The sequence below is a fragment of the Ischnura elegans genome, chromosome 6, assembly GCF_921293095.1.
Source record: "Ischnura elegans chromosome 6, ioIscEleg1.1, whole genome shotgun sequence".
In the NCBI taxonomy this organism is placed as follows: Eukaryota; Metazoa; Arthropoda; class Insecta; order Odonata; family Coenagrionidae; genus Ischnura; species Ischnura elegans.
Window position 1 is genome coordinate 124,302,721 of NC_060251.1, and position 17,894 is coordinate 124,320,614.

General features: G+C 36.5%; 2 protein-coding genes across 2 annotated transcripts; one reads left to right on the plus strand and one right to left on the minus strand.

The window, feature by feature from the left end:
* Window positions 1-670: 670 nt before the first annotated feature.
* On the minus strand, window positions 671-4,547 carry LOC124160590. The gene is made up of 3 exons (XM_046536475.1): window positions 3,619-4,547; window positions 2,933-3,160; window positions 671-1,956 (listed from the first exon to the last, which is right to left on the minus strand). Exons 2-3 carry the CDS (start codon window positions 2,996-2,998, stop codon window positions 1,198-1,200), a joined length of 825 nt encoding a protein of 274 aa, XP_046392431.1. The 5' UTR covers window positions 2,999-3,160; window positions 3,619-4,547; the 3' UTR covers window positions 671-1,197.
* A 6,112-nt stretch (window positions 4,548-10,659) lies between these two features.
* Window positions 10,660-15,234, plus strand: LOC124160591. Its single transcript, XM_046536476.1, has 8 exons — window positions 10,660-11,045; window positions 11,141-11,899; window positions 11,985-12,152; window positions 12,269-12,355; window positions 12,712-12,798; window positions 13,060-13,274; window positions 14,528-14,699; window positions 14,807-15,234. The coding sequence occupies exons 2-8, from the start codon at window positions 11,620-11,622 to the stop codon at window positions 14,941-14,943; spliced, it is 1,146 nt and encodes a 381-aa protein (XP_046392432.1). The 5' UTR covers window positions 10,660-11,045; window positions 11,141-11,619; the 3' UTR covers window positions 14,944-15,234.
* Window positions 15,235-17,894: the final 2,660 nt, after the last annotated feature.

Genomic DNA, 17,894 nt, shown 5'->3' on the forward strand with positions numbered 1-17,894 from the left:
CCCACCACACAAATAAAATTTATGGTTTTTGCTTTCTTTGTCGTTAAAAAAATGTCATACCAACAATAATTCCATTTTTCGACTCTAGTAGTTGGTGCTGGGCCTTCCCACTAATGTAATGAAGCATTTGTTACACAACAGTTTCTAATAAGCAGGTTGTTTTTCCCAAAGAAAATTTTTTATAAACCGTTTATATCCAAGTGATGGTGGCTTAGCTTAGGAAGTTCTTGTACTGGCTAACACAAGTTTCACTGAAATATTGGACTCGGTTACTTGAGGGAACTTATCCTTCAAAAGCTGAATGCTTATTTTTCAGTTTTTCACATATCTCACCAGAGATTTGGTCACAAAGAATTGTGGGTGAAGTTTTTCATTCAACGCCACTCTATCATCACAGTTATTCATCTAACGCCACAGTTAATTTCATCAGTCGGGTCCAATCTTGTCACCCATGCATTGTACGTCACTCAATCATTAAATTTTTTCTCTGGAGAAATACAGAACCTGCTTATTCAATGAATGCATTGATTATTTTTGTACTTGTTAATTTCTAGATTCACGAGAAGAATATTTGTTTAAACATAGATGCAGATACACTGCTATGTACCTTTACCAGCTCACTAATGACCTAAGAAAGCAATAATTACTAGACTAGAAAGTTCAAAACACATTTCATCAAAATACAAGGATTTATTTAAGATCAAACACATCACCAGATTAAATCCCCCAGCAATTGCAGTGAATATTTCTCAGATCTCACAGCAGGTAAGGTCCTCCACATTTCCTTTTGATGTGTCCCTGCTTGGGCGAGTTGCACATAAAAGTATCAGAAGGACTCATGGAGGACCTTTACCCACCTCACACTTCCTACTGTCCCACGATTCCCAAGACCGATCAGACACCTTTAATACTAAATCTTCAGCTACTGGTATTGCACAAGCAAATGATGATATCTATTGATTAGAGAAATGAAACAATGGTATTATTTTATGATTTTACCAAGGCATTTGATCTTGTAAAACATGCTACATACATATTACAGTGACTTATATCCTCATGCTACCTACAATGTGTGGTCCATTTTGGGGTCCATTATTGACATATTTGATCGCTCGGAAAATAAGATATTGATAAAACTTAGGGTGTCTTGAGGAAATCATCACTGCCATTGCTTGCTAGGAAAAGAAAAACCAGTCCTTACTTTTTTCCAACCAATTCCTCACACAAAGACGTAAAGCTAAAATCTAAAACAGTACTTAACAATTGCTCACAAAATGAAACATCTTTCTCCACAGTCTCGATTATGCACCCATGAGGTGACCAGACAACAAAATCTGTGAAATCACAGCCCACAACTGCCATCTGAAATTGCACTTGAGTGTAATATTCACTGCTTTTCTTCAAAGAACCATTTGAATCAAGAAAATAATGTCCTCCATTGGTATGTGGGCCGAAAGGCTCCACATCTCTAAAACGGTAGGGACATTTGATTTCTACAAGTCCTCTGCCATGGCAACTGCAATGCCTTAACCCATCAGGAGAGGCACCTAAGAAGGGATACTCCTTCCATATGAATAACCCAACTGATTCAGCTGAGAAATCATAGTGGGTTACATTACTTGCAGCTACATATGTTTGCATAGCTGAGTCTTCCTTCTCAATTCCCCACTTCACAGCTGGAATGTTCTCGAGTGAGAGCCCTCCATTCACTATTTTCTTGGCAATATCCCCCCAACCTTTCTCCGCACCTAATATTTTGTGCACCATGGATGCAGTTACTCTTCCTCTGCGGTGCTGTTGCCACAAATTGTTCTTTCTCTGCCCCACAGTTGCCCTCTCCAGTCCTTCACACTGCTTATCTGTAACAAAGAGCTGCCTCAGTAGCTCACAACCAGCAGCCAAATCCAAATCTAGCCCCCTGATTTTCTTCTCTCGCCGAAAGATATCTAATATCAACTGAAATGAAAATTTTACATCATTACATAAAATCATAATCTATATTCGTCACGAAATGACTAATTACCACAGTAATTTCGTCAAATATTATATCAATGCATATAAATATATATTATAATATATTCATTGGGAAACTAAGTCACTTTTTCTGTGACCAAACATACATTGACAATTCAAAAAGGTTTGGATAATGAGTAATGTATATATCATATACGAACAGGACTTGTACGGTAATAATATGTTATCAATGAAGAGTTGTCTGCAATGATCCCAAGAAGCTGCATAACATATTATTATGATGGCTTTCATTAGTTAAGGTCCAATAATAATTCTGATAATTTATCAATAATAATCTTATTATCAGCTCCTATGAATGTGACCTAGACAGATGATCATGGATATACTGATTTGCCTTAGTCTTAGGGGCATACATAGTGACATGGAACTATGAGAAGTTCCAGTTGAACTAATAGTAGTCGACATATATCCCTTTATAATTTACTCAAGAGCCATAATTCTACGGCATCATTAAATACACTGAGGAAGTTACAATGATACAGGGTCATTAGTCCCCAATGGGATAGAGAGTTACTTCGAAGTCTTGGACCATATAGGACCACAGATAATTTTACAGATCTAGCTCCATAATTACAACATTTTTCAAGAATTTTATGATCGATCCTGTCCTGTCGATCAACCATTATGAAAACCCCATTCAAAGTTAGAGAGAATTTTGTTCTTTCATGGAAAGAGACCAGCCAGTTTAAAAAAATATGTTCAAATACTTTAGATGTTGTGGAAATAGTGAGATATACCTCATATTTATATTTTATGATGCCGAAAACTGTATCAACCATTGATCGCATTGAAACATAACTCAAAAATAATCCTCATTATTAATCTGATAAGTGCTCTAGTTATGCAATGTATCAAATAATAACTAAAAAGTTGTGGATGGTACTTTAGAAATACATACCGGTGGAAGGTGTTCTTCATCACCACATTCAGATGCTGTATCTGTGTCTGAAAAAGGGTCCTCCATAAAACAAACTGCTTCGGGTACAATTTGTTTAAGCTCCCGCACAAATAATTCCTCGGATGGTGCAGGAAGAGACTCAGGAGTCTTTCTTTTTAAGGGCTTCTTTTTTTTCTCCTTTCGTCTACGTTGGGAGAAATCTAAGTCCTTGGCTATACACAATTCAACCTAAAGTGAAATAATATTCCATGATGAGTAAATAAATTTCTATGATGGTGATGAAACAGGTTTCTTTTACCTCTGAATCAGATAGAATAACTTTTACAGCTTCACAAACGTTACTGAGGAAGGATATGAGCAATTGAAGCTGAATGTCTCTGAATGAAGTACCCATAATCAATATTTTATCACGGAAATTACCTCCTCTTTCATTAAGGGAAATAGGCAGTCAATTTATGGTAGTTTTCCCACAATTACTACTTCTTATAACATTTAAAACTAATAGCTTCATTGAAAAAAAATAAAAGTAAGGATCGAAGGGAAATTGAGTTTTAATAGTTTCCAAGGCACTGGAGTGATGACTTCGCAAAATGAACTACATCAATTTCTTCACATACCCATTATTTTGAGCATCTAGTTAACGATATATCATCGATATTATATCCGCTTATGTTAATCACACTGACCTTTTTACTGTAATATTTGTTCCATACACAGGCTTTGCTGGTGCAGGATTCATTTAAGTAGCCCAAAGTGGATGCTGCCTCAACTTTAAAGAGCAGAGCAGCGACATGGCTGCACACTTCACCGAGCCTTAAAATAATTCTTTCATTATTATTACGTTTCTATACAAGCAGTAAAAGCAATATGTGGTATTTACCTATATTACTCACCCAGCCATACAAGTGCAATTAGCAACGCGTACTTCTCCAGTTTTCTTGTCCGCTATCACCCATGGCACATACGGCGAAGCGTTCGCTTTCTGGCCAGGTCTAACTTCCGCTCGCAAAATACATAGCGGTGAATCCTCGTGAATCTTGCAGTACAGCACAGTCCTCACTAATCCACTGGCATAGTAATTATATGCCTCTAAAGATTTGTAAGCCTTCAGCTGCTCTTTCGTAAAACGTGACTTCGTTTTTATTAGAAAAGAGTACACGTCGCCGAACTCGATTGGAGGCCAAAGGTACTTTCTCCTCCCACACAATATTTTTTGTGTAAGGATCAGGAGCAGTAACATCTTTTCCATTGACATGGACAGTAAGTTTTTTTAAGTAGTGATCCCTACACTCGCTCTCCAGCGTTAGAAGGTACTCACTCATGTTTCTCTCTTACGCTTTCAACCAGTCTCACCCCCGCTTTTTGCTTACCAGTGCGCAAGGAATCATGGGTAACTCGAAAGGTAAACAAAAACATGAAAAGCCCGTATTGGCTGACGCTTCGTGACGTAAGAACCTCATGAATGTCGCGAGAGTAATGCTTGAAGAAGCCGTAAACACACTGCGTTCGTGGAAATAGTGGCCAAAAGTTTATCGTCATGGCGAAATACAATGTTAATTTTGCTCTGGTATATACCAGAAGTGTACTGACATTATTAACAGGGACTCGGGACATTTTTTGTCTTAAAAAGAATCATTTCATTGAAATGAAACTTCTTAAGATGAAATGTTTACACTTTTGAAAGAGACAGTAATCACGGAAATTATCGTGGATGTTTTAATTTGTGGACTTACCATCACAAAATCCTTTACTTATTATCTACTGGTTTTTAGTTTCCGGATGTAAATTGTGAAGTAAATGAACAAATGTGCTATAGCTATAGCTGTTTTCTTGCCCAATGAAAGGAGGAAATTCGGGGTTCTCTTAGTTTCTTGTAGAATTAGCATTCAAATTTCGTTGGAACAGCATTTTTTTAAGCAGAGGTCTCGCTTTGGTCCACCTATGTTCCTGATAATTGTTCAAGGCAGTTTTGTATGATGAAAAATGGTAAACAGTTGTCATCAAAATGAAAGAGTAACTTGAGATTGGGATTTTTACATGAAAATATCCATAAGTTCACTTATATTTACATCAGAGTTACACGTGCAGTCACTTTCAAAAGTTTTAGGACAAAGTTTTGGCACCACTTCTGCTCAAGGAAATTTAGTATCCTATATACTCCTTTCGTAGTTATCTGCTGCATTCCGCTGGTGATTATATATACATGCACACAAAGGGACAAATTATTTTATGCTGCAAATTTATCATTCTGCTTCTATTTATGTAGGGTGTAATGATTAGTTACCCAGACGGCACAGGAAGTTTTCGTACCTGAATACGAGGGTGGACCATCAAGATACAAAAATCGCGCTTAGGAAGTTACTAAAAAGGTTTTGTTTCTTTATTTCCTATAATGACGAAAAAAGATGCAAGAGGACTGGCAAATTCATATGCATCGATAAAATTGTATCTCATCGATAAAACTATATTCGGTCTGGGACTATTTTCTTTCGCGGGTGGTGCCATCTGGTGCCATCGTGCCATATCCTCCTAGAAAGATCACATGTCTTCACAAGCTAGCACAGCCGTTGGAGATCGCGTCGGTTACGTAACGTCTTACCACATTTCAGGGATTTTTGTGGTTAAGTTTGTGAAAAATAGAGTGTCTGGTAATAGTGAAGTTTCCCTTATTCTTTAATTTCATTCTCTGGGCTTCAGAAACGTGTTTGTGAGATATTTTTGTTAAAAATGCATTTCGTCTGTTTATTGTCGGGATGACATAATGGAAACTCCGGGACATGGTTCAAGGTTTTAGCTTTCCAAAAGATCCTGAGTTGAAGAAGAAGTGCATTTGGGTGATAAGAAGAAAACATTTCACCCCTACGAAAAGCTGTGAGGTATGTACTCTTTCTCGCTGTAATTATTTGGATGTAATTTTAAGTCAGAAGTGGCTTCGGGATGTTGATGCATCAACATCCCGAACTATTCAGTACTGAAGTACTATAGTACTAAAAATGGTGATTCAAAATATTGTAGCAGCAATTCTTTTGAAAATTCTTGCATTTTAGTTGTCTTTTTTGTATTAATTCATTCGGTAAACGTGTGGTTAAAGGAGAAACTAGGAATAAGCTGCCAAGTTTATAGGATCGAATATTGCTTCTTAGCTTGCCCTATGGTGTATTACACGTCGGCTTTCATCATTTCAAATTATCTTATGCTATAGTTTATAACAATAAAAATATCAGGCATACAAATATTTACTGTATTTACGAGCCTAGTAATTTGATTTCTCATGCAGAAACACCAAAAATTGGAAATGATTTGACCTAATAAGTTACATGGTATTTTATTATTTATTAATTTTAGGTGTGTGAGCTTCACATCGCACCATTGTGATATCAGAAAGTAATCTGTGGCCTTGGACGAGAAGACGAGGAGAAAATTCTTGCTGAATTGAAGGTGCCCAGATTGGAGGAAGGTACCATTGCTTCACTGTTACCTGTCGCCAAGAAGACAGACATTGTGGCAGAAGTGACATATTTGTGGATGTGGATTTGATTTGTGCAAGTTGATGCTGTGATAGTGGACGTTCATCGGAGAAAGTATTGAAGATAGTTTTTATGTATCGACCAGTCCTCTTTTAAATAATTTTTTATTCGAAAGAGAATAAGAGTAATTGTTTCGCTAAATTAGATGTGGGATAGAAGAGAAAATTGGAAATATTATTGTGGTTGACAATAGAAAATACATAATACAGACATTGTGGCAGAAGTGACATATTTGGGGATGTGGATTTGATTTGTGCAAGTTGATGCTGTGATAGTGGACGTTCATCGGAGAAAGTATTGAAGATAGTTTTTATGTATCGACCACTCCTCTTTTAAATAATTTTCTATTCGAAAGAGAATAAGAGGAATTGTTTCGCTAAATCAGATGTGGGATAGAAGAGAAAATTGGAAATATTATTGTGGTTGACAATAGAAAATACATAATATATGTATTGTATTTCTGTGGGTTTTTTCTTTCCTGCCTCTTTAAAATTTCTTGTGGTGGTGACTTCATGCAAAGTAAGTATAAAATCGGAGGTGTGATCTTAGAGATACCATGTTTTATTTTAAAAGTGTTTATGCTGATGATTTGGCAGGACTTTCATATTTTTAATAGGTTGATACATTTACTGCAGTGACCTAGAGACTTTTACTCATCCCAAATAATTTTTCAAATATGTACTTTAGCGCCTGATATGGGTAAGTTTTAGTAGCTGAGACTGAACTATACGTTAATTTTTGCTTGCATTTTGATGAATTCGATCATACTAATAGCAGATGTGTCAGCAATCCTGTTTCATCGGCAATTTTTATTTAAAAATTTTATTTCGTCAGGCTTTAGGGTAAGCCTTTTAATGCTCGTGGGCTATGTGATGTCTTATTTAGTGTCAAAATTAATAAGAATTTACTCTTATTAACATCTCAAGGTTTCCATGTAAGTACGAGCCACTTAAGAATGCTGGGGTTGCGTGAATTAGCCTTGAGAATCTCATTTCTCGCAGTTATTTAAGTGGCCGAGTAAGTTTTGTAAGTTCTCAATAGGTAATTAGTACTGTATCATGGTAATTAGAATTCATGATATAGTATTATTTACCTATTGAGAACTTACAATTCATAATGATTCATAACATTCTCATCGATTGAGATTAGCTTGAGTGCTGTGTTCCTCCGCGCTTTGTATCCTATCGTACGTGCTTAGTAGCGGACATTCACATGCTGCGTACGCGCTTCGTCGACAGGCCGCGAATGGAAAGTATCCATTGACGAAAAGCGACGAAGCGGCATAGTATCCCCGTAGTCAATGGGTACTATGTACATACGAATTAGATACGGAGGGTTCTGTGCCGTCTGGGTAGTGAGCATTTACGGCATACTTACACCGGTTTTTACCCTTAGTGGTTAAAGTAATTATTACCTATATGATTTTTGTCATATGACACGACGGCCCTCAAGTAAAAATTTCTCCCTTGCAACTTGACTGAAACTGGGCTGAAACTACCTTGAAACTCACTGCCTTGCTTCTATGCTGAAACTGCATTGAAATTGAAACAAACCAGTGGAGTTTGGGAGAGGGATGGCAGTGCAGTAGCAGTGCAATTAAGAACTCCAGCTACTCCAATGAAACTCCCTTGGCTGACTAAACCGAAACTCCCTTGGCAAGCTACACTGAAACTCCCTTGGCAAGCTACACTGAAACTCCCTTGGCCACTAACTAGACTGAAACTCCCTTGGCTACCAGCTAGACTGAAACTCCCTTGGCCAGCTAGACTGAAACTCCATTGGATAGCTAGGCTGAAACTCCCTTGTATGCCAGGCTGAAACTCCCTTGTTTGGCTGAATACATTTCCCCTACCCAATCCATTAAAATTCCCTTGTCAAATCATATGAAACAACTTGGCTAAATTAACTGTAAATTAACAACTTGCACAACCCAGCCAACAGTGGATGATCACATAACAGGTTTCTCCCACAATTTTGCATGCATGATAAAAGATAAAGGGTAGACAGGTGATAGCGATAAACAATACCCAGACGGCACAGAACCCTCCGTATCTAATTCGTATGTACATAGTACCCATTGACTAAGGGGATACTGTGCCGCTCCGTCGCTTTTCGTCAATGGATAATTTCCATTCGCGGCCTGTCGACGAAGCGCGTACGCAGCATGTGAATGTCCGCTACTAAGCACGTACGATTGGATACGAAGCGCGCAGGAACACGGCACTCAGGCTAATCTCAATCGATTAGGTCGAAATTAGGTATATCGTAACTCGCACGATCGAAAAATGTATCGAACGCAACACAATCGATAGCTACCGACCGTAGCGAGAACCTTGATACGAATCATTATGAATTGTAAGTTCTCAATAGGTAAATAACACCATATCATGAATTCTAATTACCATGAATGACTCACGACCGACAAAGTTTTTGTCGGTTGTGAGTTTTTCATGGTAATTAGAATTCATGATATAGTATTATTTACCCATTGAGAACTTACAAAACTTATTCGGCCACTTAAATAACTGCGAAAAATGAGATTCTCAAGGCTAATTCACGCATCCCCAGCATTCTTAAGTGGCTCGTACTTACTTGGAAACCTTGAGATGTTAATAAACCTACAAACACAAAAAAGATCAAATCTGTATTTTAGGGAGATTTCATAACACATCAAATCTAGATTTCCAAATCCTTTTTAAATACGGATTAAATCTGTTTCCGAAGGTTCTGCGCCACTAGCGGCGCTAGCGTCGATGACGTGATTTTGCAAAATGGCCGAAACATTAGTGATGAACTGTGAAAGTGTGTTTTGTTATTGTTACTAAATGACTGGTTTTGACCGACACGAGCTGCATATGGTTTATTTGCTCCATTATCTGTTATATTTTTCCTTAATATCCATCGATTGCATAAGTATCGTATTTGCACCTCACAGTAACCTGGATCTTCCGTATGTAGTGAACTTTATCATTCAATATACATGCATAGTTTTTTAAAACCATATTCCATTACGTTGGTGCACATTTATCTATTACGTTGGTTCATTATGAGCTTCATTTTATGACTGTATCGTAATGTTTCAATTTGTAAAGTGCCTCTGAAAATAGTAACGAGGGATGGTCTTGTCAACAAAAACGACGAAGAGGAGAAATTTTTCGTTTCTCAATGTTATTCGGTGGGCTTATTGAACCCTGAAGTCTGAACTCCGTTTCCATAATTCCCTTCAGATTCCTTCTTTTGAACCTGGTTTCTCCATTAACTTTTTTCTTACTAAGCCCATGGTTGAACTGTGCTTTTAGTGTCCTCAGGTATGTTAACTTCAATGGCTTTGTTATTATGAACTTGTTTTCTAACTGAACCTTGCAATATAAAAATTTTATCATTTCTCTCCCTAAAAATTCACTAGAGTGACCGTTATTGGGCCCATGGTTAAACTGTGACTTCAATGGGCTCACTTATATTGACTTAAATGGCTTTGTTTTTATGAATATGCTTTCTATCTTAACCTTGTATTATAAGCATTTAACTCTGCCGTGAGTGTCGTCATGTTTGTTGATTTCAATGCCTTTGTTTTTATTGATCTGCTTTCTCCCTGAACTAGTACTTTAAAAATTTATTTTATATTGACTGCAAAGCCTTTCACTTTATCCACCTGCCACTTTTCTATGTAGTATATTGTGTTTATCTTTCCTCCCTTTCTGGCTGTGGCAGGCCAGTGCAAGGGGCAGGAGGAGACAAATGATGCTCAACATCAATTGGATTCATAGTAATTTGGAATTCATATATAATGATAATAAAAAATACTTGTGATTTTTTAATAAAGCATCAATTACTCTATCTCATGTTTTTTAATCCATCCCAGTAAACACAATGTGTTGCGGAAACGTTGCAAAAGAGTTGCAAGAGGTTGCAGGAGTTGCAGGAAGTTGCTAGGCTTTCGGCAACATTTCTGCAACGTCTTAATTACGTCGCTGATACACTCATTCGGTCTGAAAAATTTTATAGCGTAATATTTTAGCCGGAGGATGTACATATTTAAATAAGATTCATCCTATTCGTAAGACACTGATTGTATGTGAGGGTGGAATATTCATTAGGTTGCAGAAAGGTTGCGACATGTTGCCGGTCGCTCAGCGGAGTGTTATTTGGACATAGTGTTACCCAAAAATAGATTTAAATATGTAGTTTTTAAAGCGTATTTTCATCGTCTGAATAAAATTGCCTCTCACAAGAAAAAAAAAATTTCGGCCTAAATACAAATTTTCGCACTTAGAAAATTTTTAAGCAGAGTAAGCAGAAACCTTGGCCTTATGAGAAAGAAAGGAAAGACGGCACGATATCGATCATAAAATCGATATATATATATTCGCTTCATCGAAAATATCGATATTTGCACTATCGAAGCATCGAACGATTTGCTACTCCGTCTCTCTCCCTCCAACGCTTGCGTTTTTCGGTGTGGTTTTGTGCTCTACGAATCTTAAAGAATATTTTACAATTATTTGACCCCTGCCTGTCTGGACAACGGTTTTGGTTTTGCTGATTGACTGATTTTTCTGATTGGATTTTTTTCATCAATAATGAAGGTAAGTATTTTTTGTGATGTGTAAGTTTATGAAATGTGGTTTGGGTTACGATTGCACCATGCGGTATTACATGTGTCGCGTGCTTAATTTTTCAGATTGCTGTGTTCTCTCTTTAACACACCAATTATTTCTTGGGTTGTTTACACAAATAAATTGTCGATTACTGCAATTTCGATCGAAATGCCGAAATTTTCATACAAAAAACTTAGTGATTTGGGTGCCCGTCATTACCGGCGCAGAGTTAAATCTTTGGAGGGTAGCAGCTCTCGTCGTATGTTGGAGGAAGGCAGTGGAAATTCTGATATAGAGGGCGTTTTGGTCAGCGATCAAAGTTCACTGAACGAAAATTCGTCTAGAGACCTCAATAACATTGATGATGATGGAAGCAATGGATCTTGTTCTAGTGGTAGTGAAGGTGGCGAGATGTTACTACGTGACTGTGGTACCGACGATTTAAGTGTCGAGGATCTAAAGGAGGATTTAAAATTATGGAGTGAGAACGTGCCGCAGAACAAGGTTACTGAGCTCCTGAAAATATTGAAGAAGCATCCTTGTTTTTCCGAACTACCCTCAGATGTGCGATCGCTACGTACCACCCCAATTTATTTGCATTGGGCTAAGTATAACAAATATGTATTTAAATCTCCTTCAGCAGTGGGTTGTGGTTGAATTCATGGACACCAATGAGTGCAAGGCTATACCGACATTGTGGTTGTCCTCATCAAAGGAGGAATGTAGGTTTCCTCCTGAAAGTATTTCAGCAAGGGAGCTGCTTTTTAACATTAAAGCATGCATGCCAGCCAATGAGGGATGGCCCCAATACAAAATTCGCCATTTCTCTCAGAGTGTTACAGGTTTGTAAGCTGTTGAAGTTAAGGTAATTCACAATTTTTAAGTATTGGTTACTTTCAGACAATAATGTTATTTTACTGTACTTAGGAGATTATTCAGTGGCAATACAGCTGGAGTTAGATGCCGTGGATACTTCAGATGTTGATGCTGGTCGTCCACTGGGGCGAGGTCGTAGGAAGAAGAAGCCCATTATTTTTGAGAGTGATGAGGATGATGGAACAAAAATCTTAGCACCAACTAAGAGAAGCAGGATAGGTATGATTCTCTGCTGAATTTTTTTTTTGTGGACATAATATACTATAATAATATAAATGATATTGTCAATTTGAGGTAATAGTTTTACTAAAATCTAACCTCTTTATTTTGCTTAGTGCACTGTATCAGTGATGATTCATCACCTGAAAGGTGTGAGAGGCAGATATCACGCGAAAGCCCTCCAAAATTTATTCCGACACCACGTAAGTATTTACCTTATTATTATCTAATTAATGTGTAGGGCATATTTTGACAGAAGCAGAGAGAAAGTTGCATATTCATCTGGATACCACATACTGATGGGTAGTATGTGAATTTCAAAGGCTATCCAGATGAAATAAATAAATTAATGGTGTGATTAATACCATCTATTTGAGGAAGTTTTCCTCTTGATTGTGTGATGTGATCTTACTGATAGTTGGTTGTAAATAACTGATTTGAGTCTCTGTCAGGGTTATAATGGATAATCTGAACTCTGTTGGCATTAAATATTTTGTATGTGTTATTAAAACGACAATTTGCTAAAATTTGAAATTATTGAGGTTCCTCTTTTTTTAAGGAGCCTCTCAACGTGAGCCCTCAATTTTGAGGTCAGCAGATGTTGACATTAGTCCAGCCGAGGAAAGTAGCCTTGTGAAGAAGAAAGGTAAATTGCAATATTTTTATACTGTGGTGTCAAGTCTGTATTTGCTTAGATTCTATAAAATTAAGCATATCATTACTACTCTAATTTGACTTCTCTAAAAAGTAACTGGAAAATTATGCAGTAATGTAAGTGATGATCATTGTCTCAGTAGAAGTGAATTGTTACAACACTTGCTGTATATGTTCCTTTCCTGTTTACATTTTAAAAGTATGTCTTTCTTTTTCATGTGTGTATGTTTCTCAATGTTTGATATTTTTGCAGACCTTTCCCAAAAGTCTATATTGGAATACTTGGAGAAAATTGAAAAATCTCAGCAGGAGATAATGAAAGAAATCATAGACATTAAAAAATGTATTTCTCAAAGTAGGGTGGAAGAAAGTGATCAATACTTTGATTTCAAATTTCCGATTACATCGGAAGAAGACTTCGATTCCTTGGAAGTCCATCTGCGGGACAAACGTTTTCAAGGAGCTTTGGTAATATTGTGTGTCCTAGTGAATGATATTACTGGTCAACAAAAAACTTTTTTTCTGTCCTAGACATGTTGTTGGGTGATCATTGAAGGGTTTTTCACGCTGATCCCAAATCTGGGCTCAGATTTTTTCTATCACGCCTTGTTCTCTTATGTGCTAACGTTATTCAGGGGAGCTTATTGCCATTATGTAAGAGAATAGCCTTTAAAATAACCATGGAGGAATCAATGAACAATCGCCAATCATCTGTGTTTAATTCAAAATTTTGAGTAACCATAAGTAGGAAAACATTGTTGCAAAAAGTAAAGTTTTTTCTTGAGAAAAAATTAATTTGTCATGGCGAGATCGATGCATAGAAATTTTCTTATTTGGATCCATCAATTTCATACTTTGACTTCAGTGTAATTCCTTTAATTTTTTAAACAAAGATAACAGTCTGAAAAATGATCCTTAGGTTCTCACCAAATCATAGAAACGGCAAAATTCTTACGACATTTTCCCTCAGTTCATCCAGTAAAAAGCCGTACACAGGTGTCATGCATCACTTAGGGGTCCCATCCTTCATCTTGGTTGCCCAACAGACTGTCAAAATATAGCTTATAACGCTGTCTCAAAAAGGAAGTAATGTGCTCCCTTTTAGCTTTAAAAGTAACTTCACCGCACTCACGACAAAAGCAATTGGGATAGTTCACGCGCTATCGAGGCATGATGAAAGCTAAGCCACGGCTCAACAGTTGCAATGTGATCATAGAGATAATAACCTTTACTTTTTGGTGAGCAAATAAAATCTCAAACCATTTTCAGAGAAAAAATGTCTTTATGCACCCATAGTTAGTCACATACTAATATGAACTGGCAACTTATTGATCATTCCTTAGAACAAAATAATAGGATAGTCCAAGATTAAACATTTTTTGGTAGTGTAGGAAGGTATGACTTCGTTGGACATGTTTTTGTCGGGAAGTTTTATTTTCAACTCAAGTTACCACTACTACTACTCTTGTTATCATGATATATAAATGAATTAAATTACTTCTTCCGTTAAAGTGAAAACATTATGCTGTCCTAAGGAAACTAGACTTGATAGAAAGAATTCAAGAACAGATTCAGAATCAGTACAAAAAGTAAAGTTTTATCACCCTAATTCATCTCTAAGAGAAAATCTATGCTGACCAGAGTAATAGATGGATAAAATTTTTTCCTGTGTATTTATTTTTTTTGTGGATCTAATTTTTAACATGAATAATTTGTTTCAGACGAAAGAGTTAGTAAGAAGAGGAGGAAACAACCTCACGAGTGGGGTGTTTGGTATGATGTACCACATATTTACTGATGACGTTGGGAGGCTCTTCTCTTACCTAGGAAACTCGAAGACGGGAATTAAAAAAAGGCAGTTCAGCACCACGCTAACCTGTGGCTGTATTTTTGGTGAGTTAATTGTCATTGAATGGGTACTTGGACTATTGGGGAATTAGTACATTGGGGAATAATAATTATCACCATCCTGTAACTGAAATTGAAATCCTTCATTTCAGATGCTTTTCGTTTGAAGCAGACGTTGGCAACCTACAGCCACAAAGATGTGAAGGAGAAGATTATAGATTGGCTAAGACATGCCAATTCAAGGCACCAGAGAAATGAAAAAAAAAGTGAAAAACATGCTATGTTATAATTAAATAAATTTTTTTTTCTTTTAAGGCATATTTTGAGTATTATTTTAAAGGGTTGCGTAAATTTTTGCAAATGTGTCTCACGAGAGGTTGCAAATACGTTGTCATTACGTTGCAAAAACGTTGTTGAGAGGACTTTTGACAGGTTTTGCAACGTTGCGATTACGTTGCAGCAACTCCATATTGGTTGCAGCATAACGTTTTTGCAACGTTTTCACAACACTTTTGGTTTATAGGGATATTATTAACCTTTTTCCTCAAGTCAGTGTATTATTGCGAAGTGGTTACTTAATGTATTTTTCCACCTAAAAATCTATGACATTGAGAAGGGCACATTAAAAGCTAGTTGAATTAATAAATTATTAATTTCACTTTAATTTGAAATGCTTGGAATTTGTATGTGATATAAATAGATATTTGTACCTTTTTAATAAAATATCAATTATTATGAGTCATGTTTTCTCAATCCAAATAAACAATCTTTTTCCTTCAAGTCAGTTTATTATCGCATAGTGGTTAGTTAATTTTTAAAGATTTTGCTTATTGGGTGCTTGATGATAAAATTATTGTTGGAGCTAAGGGGTGAATAGGTAGAGATCTTATTGTGGTGGTCAGAGGGTTTTCCCTTCAGGGAAGCTTCCTCAATATATTTCATTAAATGTAACGCAAAGGTTCCTTGATAAAAGTTCAAATGAAAAGCAGTACTATAATGTATCCCTGGAAAATCTAGATACTGAAATCTGGATTTAATCCCTGAAAAATCTGTATTGTGGGGCAAGATATTTCATGTATTAAATCTAGATATAATATGAGAAAAAGAGGACATAGCAACACCTTTGCAACAGATTAAATCTAGATATAATTGAGATTTCGTGGATTTCAAAATACGTGTTTAATACAGATTTAATCCTTTCTGTGTTTGTAGGGAAGAGTAAACTTATTAATTTTGACACTAAATAAGACATGACATAGCCCACGAGCATTAAAAAGCTTACCCTAAAGCCTGACGAAATAAAATTTTTAAATAAAAATTGCCGATGAAACAGGATTGCTGACACATCTGCTATTAGTATGATCGAATTCATCAAAATGCAAGCAAAAATTAACGTATAGTTCAGTCTCAGCTACTAAAACTTACCCATATCAGGCGCTAAAGTATTTGAAAAATTATTTGGGATGAGTAAAAGTCTCTAGGTCACTGCAGTAAATGTATCAACCTATTAAAAATATGAAAGTCCTGCCAAATCACCAGCATAAACACTTGTAAAATAAAACATGGTATCTCTTAGATCACACCTCCGATTTTATACTTACTTTGCATGAAGTCACCACCACAAGAAATTTTAAAGAGGCAGGAAAGAAAAAACCCACAGAAATACAATACATATTATGTATTTTCTATTGTCAACCACAATGATATTTCCAATTTTCTCTTCTATCCCACATCTAATTTAGCGAAACAATTACTCTTATTCTCTTTCGAATAGAAAATTATTTAAAAGAGGACTGGTCGATACATAAAAACTATCTTCAATACTTTCTCCGCTGAACGTCCACTATCACAGCATCAACTTGCACAAATCAAATCCACATCCACAAATATGTCACTTCTGCCACAATGTCTGTCTTCTTGGCGACAGGTAACAGTGAAGCAATGGTACCTTCCTCCAATCTGGGCACCTTCAATTCAGCAAGAATTTTCTCCTCGTCTTCTCGTCCAAGAGGCCACAGAATACTTTCTGATATCACAATGGTGTGATGTGAAGCTCACACACCTAAAATTAATAAATAATATAATACCATGTAACTTATTAGGTCAAATCATTTCCAATTTTTGGTGTTTCTGCATGAGAAATCAAATTACTAGGCTCGTAAATATAGTAAATATTTGCATGCCTGATATTTTTATTGTTTTACACTATAGCATAAGATAATTTGAAATGATGAAAGCCGACGTGTAATACACCATAGGGCAAGCTAAGAAGCAATATTCGATCCTATAAACTTGGCAGCTTATTCCTAGTTTCTCCTTTTAACCACACGTTCACCGAATGAATTAATACAAAAAAGACAACTAAAATGCAAGAATTTTCAAAAGAATTGCTGCTACAATATTTTCAATCACCATTTTTAGTACTGAATAGTACTATAGTACTGAATAGTTCGGGATGTTGATGCATCAACATCCCGAAGCCACTTCCCTGTAAACCATAATGGTTGCCACAACGTTGCAGCAACGTCTCACGGCAACCAACTGGGAGTTCCATGCAACGTTGTGACAACGTCTTATTTACTGCCAAACGTCCTCCGTACTACGTTTTCACAACGTCTTCACAACATCTTTACAACGTGACACGTAACATGATTGCAACCTGCCTGCAACCTTCTGTAAACCATATAGGTTGCCACAACGTTGCAGCTACGTCTCACGTCAACCAATTTACTGCCAAAATTTAATCCTTACTACATTTTCACAAATCTTCGCCACCAGAAGCGTAACGTGATGCAACCTTTAATAAATAATACTTTAAATTGTGTCGTTTCAAAGGAAATTTTTTTATTATTCCTTCTTTACAATTTGTTTTCCTTTCCTCCACCCTCTGATGCCTTGACTCAGCGTGCCTGAACCAGTCAATTGCCTTCTCCTTTATGTGCTTATGGCCATATTCCTTTAATGTGGGCTTGCAACGGAAAGCATCTGAAATTAAATTTTAGTAAGGATTTTAGACACAAGTAGTTTTATTGAACAGTTCCCATTTTGAAATAATTTTATAAGCACAACATACCAATAATACAGGCACACGTTCTGGTGGCACAGAACTGGATTTTTTTAGTGTTCATTTTGGAATGGCCGAAAAATGAAAATCTCCGACCAAGGTTATTGGTAAATAGGTGGTATAACATGCCGAAAACACCCTCAGTAATGTTATTCCGACCTCGTCTGCATAACTCT